This window comes from Myotis brandtii, unplaced genomic scaffold (assembly GCF_000412655.1).
Source record: "Myotis brandtii unplaced genomic scaffold, ASM41265v1 scaffold125, whole genome shotgun sequence".
Taxonomy (NCBI): Eukaryota; Metazoa; Chordata; class Mammalia; order Chiroptera; family Vespertilionidae; genus Myotis; species Myotis brandtii.
The window spans coordinates 14,422,019-14,428,171 of record NW_005354385.1 but is presented as its reverse complement, the minus strand read 5'-3'; the positions used below and the strand labels follow the sequence as shown (position 1 = coordinate 14,428,171).

The 6,153-nt window shown below is 37.7% G+C and overlaps 1 protein-coding gene across 1 annotated transcript in view; it reads left to right on the top strand.

Moving 5' to 3' along the window:
• The window catches only part of IFIH1 (interferon induced with helicase C domain 1), a 60,643-nt gene that overhangs the window by 6,601 nt on the left and 47,889 nt on the right, over positions 1–6,153 (top strand). The window contains exon 2 of the mRNA XM_014534162.1: positions 3,704–3,863. Within this exon, the coding sequence (XP_014389648.1) occupies positions 3,704–3,863 (160 nt within the window). The remainder of the gene's footprint in view (positions 1–3,703; positions 3,864–6,153) is intronic.

Sequence of the window (6,153 nt, the reverse complement as noted above, 5' to 3'; positions counted from 1 at the left end):
ATGATGATGATGATGATGATGATGATGACTTTTTTTTATCATTCATTTGGTTATATTTCCTTGTGAATTTAGAGAATTTAGGTAAATCTCCCATGTTGAAATTGAGATCTGCTTCTTAAAGTCCCTGGATTAAAGTGTGATTTGAAGAAGAAACTATAACTTTGATCTTTAAGCTCCCAGAACCTAGCCAATATGAGGTATAGGGTTGGTACTTAATAAATAGTGATTGGTTAATATTTAAGTGATTGATCAATTTATTTTCAAAGAGTTGTCTGGAATGAGAGATACAAACATATGATATGATGAATCATATCAGCCATTGGGGAATAGATGGATGATAAACATAAGAATTCAAAATTTGATTTCTGAACAACATAAAGTAGTATTCAACTAAGTAGTTAGAACTTCTAAAAAATTATATTTTCTTTTATTTCTTTTCCTGTTTTCCAGTAGACATATTTTACTTGGTCTTTTAGTTTACTTCTCTTGAGCTGTTCAGACTGATATTAAGACATTGTGGAAATGTTTATGGGACCCCTTCTTTTCCAGAGTTCATTGCTGTCTAAGTCAGTGAATGGGCCAAAATGTCCAATTAGCATCCTAAAACAGAAGCATATCAGTACAGGGGCACTCCCTACAGTTAGCTATCATCCATATATATAAAAGCCAAGCAACCAGAACGACTGGAACAACCGGTGGCTATGGTGCACACTGTGGCCGGCCAACCGGCCCGATTGGGAGCAGGGCCAGCCGGCCAACCTTCCAATTGGCCGGATCAGGGCGGGCTGGCTGGACCCCACCATGCATGAATTAGTGCACCAGGCCTCTAGTTCTATTATAATGATCCATAAAGTGACTCTTGTACTTATTGCTTAGTCACCAATATTCACAACAGTATCTAGTATAAGCTAGACATTCTTTCACTATTTGTTGGAAGAATAAACACTGATCAACACTGCAACATAAGCTCCATAAAAATACAGACCTTTGTTAGTCTCCAATCTTTTCCCTATCATGGCACCTTTGTGCCAGTCTGTAAATTTAAACCAAATCGATGAATAAGTAAATCAGTTATGTAAGTTTGTTTGGGTAGTCACTGGACACAAAGTTAAATCTAGGACCATTTTCAGGAGCTGTGATATATGGGTAGGAGGGACTAGTGTATGGAGATTGGAATCCTGTTGCAGCTTCAAAGCTAAATATTTTCCTCCCAAGAATTTCAGCAATCATCTGTTGGAATCTAATATCTTTACTGGGTTTTAGGAGAACAGATTAAGTTTTTTAAAAAATGGGTGGTTGCTTCAACGAGTATTGATTTTTTTCTAGCCAAAAGGGGGGGGATATTCCTTAAAAACTCAGAGTCTTTTTAAAAAAAATATATTTCATTGATTTTTTACAGAGAGGAAGGGAGAGGGATAGAGAGTTAGAAATATCCATGAGAGAGAAACGTCCATCAGCTGCCTCCTGCACACCCCCTACTGGGGATGTGCCCGCAACCAAGGTACATGTCCTTGACTGGAATCGAACCTGGGACTCTTCAGTCCACAGGCAGACGCTCTAGCCACTGAGCCAAACTGGTCAGGGCAAAAAAACAACAACAACTCAGGTTCTTGATGAAGCTGACAAAATTGCACAGGTATTATATGTAGCTCTACATTCAAATGATAAAAATACATATAGGAAATAATGGCATAAGAATCCTTAAATGCCTAAACTCAGTAAGGGCAAAACAAGTTGGACAAATGTAATTTTACAGTAAAAATCAACTCATTAACAGTTAAAGAAAATTTAGTGGACATAAAATGCTTAGGTTTTTAATCAAAGTATTTATTATAGTGCCTGACTTGGTTTTAGATAAATTCTTTGTGATTAAATTATTTAATAATAATAATGAGATTACAAACACCTTCGAAGACAAAGAATTTTTATTAGGAGATTAATGAAGTTAGAGAAAAAGGCAAGAAATAAGCAATAATCTACTTAGAAAATGCTGTGGGAGAGATGAACTGAAATCACCTACAATTTATGAAATTCAAGTAAGCATTTTAAACCTTCTTGCCAGAAAATGAACATAAAATTAGAGACAACTATTGCCTATAATTATAGTACAGGAAGCTAGCATTGAAGTCAATTGCTGGGATCCACTTCTACCTCAGTCATTTACTTAGCTGTGTGTCCCTGGGGAGGTAACTGGACTTCTCTGCACCTTGGATTTTTTAAATCTGTAAAATGGGTTAATATTGTTACACTCTTTAGGGTTGCTGGGTTAATATATACAAAGCCTTTATAACAGCACTAGAGTCCCGGTGCACGAATTCGTGCACGGGTGGGGTCCCTCAGCCTGGCTGGCGATCGGGGCATCTCGCCCAGTCCCGAGGCTGATGGGGACCAGCCAGCCAGGGAGGGACGGTGGGAGGGTTCCAGGGCATGTCACAACCCAAGCATGTGCCCTTGACCGAAATCGAACCTGGGACCCTTCAGTCTGCAGTTCAATGCTCTATCCACTGAGCCAAACCAGCTTTTTAAACAATTTCCTAGCTTTAGCTGATTTGGCTTAGTAGATAGAGTGTTGGCCTGCGGACTGAAGGGTCCCGGGTTTGATTCCGGTCAAAGGCATGTATCTCAGTTGCAGGCTCCTCCTCAACCTGGGCCCTGGTCGGGGCGCATGTAGGAGGCGAACAATCCAGTGTTTCTCTCACATTGATATTTCTCTCTGTCTTTCTCTCTCTCTTCCACTCTCTCTAAAAAGCAATGAAAAAAATATCCTCAGGTGAGGATTAAAAAAGAAATTTTGTTTTTCTAGTTTCCCAGAATAGACAAAAATAAATCAGAATGTTGGGGAGTAGATCCCAGACATCAGGTGATTCCAAGCTCCCCAGGTAATCCTAGTGAAACAAGGATGGAGAAGGCCTGACATTTCTTTTCAGATGCTTCAGTTTACACATGCAGGAACTGAGGCCGGAGAGATGAATTAGCTTGCCTAAGGGCACAGCAAGCTGATGATGTCCTGTCTGATGGTTTTTCTGGTCTAAATGTGGCTTGTATTACTCTTTTCTCCAAATGTTTGGTGCTATATTACGAACTGGGGAGATGCACTGTGATAATCGTTTCATAAATGATCCACAGTTAGAAAGATTTGCTTAGATTAATCTTGAAAAGAAGTTTAATGAAAGCTAAGGTTTGTAACAAATAGATGTAGAAATAATTCTGCTCCCTATTTCAAAAAAAGGGGGGGGGATATAGAAATAAAATGTTCTGATAATATGAAATAAATACCAATTTAAGAAAAATATTATGGTAATAATAAATATTGCAAATATTAAGTAGGCAAGAATATGTGATGATAGTAAGGACATCATAAATGGTGATAGTCAAGAAACAGGAGTTGGATAAGAAATGTTTTGTTTCCCATTTGCAGATTCTATGAGTTAAAAAGAATCAGGTCCTCCGAGAAATACAGACAGAAATTGATGCAAACAGACGTAAAATGGCTAGAGATTAAAGGCCCTTTCTTTTGCACCTCTTATTCAGAATAACTGAGGTAAAATATTTACTGCTACAAGTGGCCCTGCTGTTTTAGTGTTGGAAATAGGTCTTTATTTATACTTATGCTTAATTGCTCAATTTTTCTAAAGGTAGTTCCTTTTTAAATTCATTCAGAGGATGTTTGACCTTTTTTAATTCTGCTTTTCTCTTAAAACAGATTTCTGCTGCAGAAAAAAATGGGAACGAGGCAGGTGTGAGAGAGCTACTGAGAAGGATTGTGCAGAAAGAAAACTGGTTTTCTGCGTTTGTGACTGTTCTGAGGCAAACGGAGAACGAAGCCCTTGCCCAGGAGTTAACAGGTACCGACAGCAATGCAGGTACGTCTCGTTCTACTGGGGAAGAGTTTGCACATTTTGCCTGGTGATTGAGAGTTTAATGAAGCTCGTAGACAAAAGGCCAAACACTAAGATACTTAGAATCGAAATTTCAAAACTGAAAAGGATTTGAGAGATCATTTCTTTTATCCTCTTTATGAATGAGGAAAACTGCTCTCTAGGAAAAGATTAATTTACAAAATCAGCAAAATGGTTGAGAATATTGGCAGCTGACTCCCCCCAGTCCAATACTCTTTCCACTAGCCATCTTATTTGAGAAATGAGGCAATTGCCTGAAATTTTATTGAGACATTTTTAACATTGAACAGACACACATAAATGGGAAGAAAATGTTTTAATGGTAGTATTACAATTCTGCCGCACAGTCTCCTGGATATTTATATACATTTTAAAGGAATTTAATAAATATTTGATAAAAGGTCTGTCATAACAACATATTTCAATATCACTTCATGTGAGTTTTTTAAATTATTCAATTATAATAACAAAAGTTAACATTATATAGCATTTCATATGTATTATTTGTAAAACTTAAACTGCCATATATTTTTCAGAGTACATATCCTATGTTTTCGAAAAATATATGTAAGACAAATTGAAAGTTAATTGGTAGTAACTGATATAAATGACTTAGAACCACTTCAAGCTCATGTCAACTCATTCAGTCATTCAGTCAGCCATTCAACTAACACTTCATGAGTGCCAAGGATGAGCCAGACACTGTTGTAGGGGCTAGGACATGACTTCAAAGAGACATACAAATTCCCTACCCCCACATACCACACTTTCTAATGGAATAAGATACCCAGTAAACTATTTTCTAAGTTATCTATGCAAAATAAAAATATAGTTACTAAATTATTAACAGTATGTTATATATTTATATTATATTAAGTAAATAGCTTAATACTTCCCAGTGGTTTGAAATACACACACACAGATATACATATACTTAAAGATGTACCTGGTATATATATATCTATATCTATCTATCTGCATATATAACGAGAGACAGAGAAGGAGAAAATAACAATATTTTTACTATGAGGTATTAAAAAGCTCTAAATATTTGGGGGTAAGTTCTTTTATCTTCACCCCAATGCTTTGCAGTGTCATATGTTCAAGACCGCCACAAAATGCAAATCTCAAGAGGCCTTGCAGCTTTCCCTTCTATCTTGAACTATTGAAGGAATAAGTGGTGGGGAGGGTGCTTGCTCAGTCAAACTTAGTCAATCCAGCTTTCAAAATCCAGGCAGTAACTCCATGATCTGTCCCCAAGCAGGATCCAGGGTTTCTACTGTCATTGCTTCTGTTTCCACAGCAAAGCTTAACTGTATAAAAAGTTCTCCTCAGCCCTGGATGGTGTGGCTCGGTTGGTTGAGCGGTCTCCTGTGCACCAAAGGGTTGCTGGTTTGATTCTGGGTTGGGGCACATGCCCAGGTTTCAGGCTTGATCCCTAGTAGGCAGTGTGCAGGAGGCAGCCCATGAATGTTTCTCTCTCATATCAGTGTTTCTTTCTCTCTCTGCCTCTCCCTTATTCTCTCTCTAGAATCAATGGAAGCATATTTGAAAAAAGAGAGAAGAGCCTAGAAGTGGGATCACTGGGTCAAATGGCAGTTCCATTTTTAATTTTTTGAGGAAATGCCATACTGTTTGCCACAGTGGCTACACCAGCCTGCATTCCCACCAGCAGTGCCCGAGGGTTCTTTTTTCTCTGTATCCTCTCCAGCTCTTGTTGTTTGTTAAGTTGTTGATGCTAGCCATTCTGACAGGTGTGAGATGGTACCTCATTGTTGTTTTGATTTGCATCTCTCAGATGATTAGTGACTTTGAGCATGTTTTCATATGTCTCTGGGCCTTCTGTATGTCCTCTTTGGAAAAGTGTCTATTTAGGTCCTTTGACCATTTTTCTGATTGGATTGTTTATCTTCTTTTTGTTAAGTTGTATGAGTTCCCTATAAATTTTGGAGATTAGATTAAACCCTTATCAAAGGTAACATTGGCAAATAAGTTTTCCCACGCAGTGGGCTTTCTTGTTTTGTTGATGGTTTCCTTTGCTGTGCAGAAGCTTTTTATTTTGATGTAGTCCCATTTGTTTATTTTCTCCTTAGTTTCCATTGCTCTAGGAACTGTATTGGTAAAGATATTGCTATGACATATGTCTGATATTTTGCTGCCTATGGATCTTCCAAGATTTTTATGGTTTCCCATCTTACGTTTAAGACCTTTATCCATTTTGAGTTTATTTTTGTGTATGGTGTAAGTTGGTGGT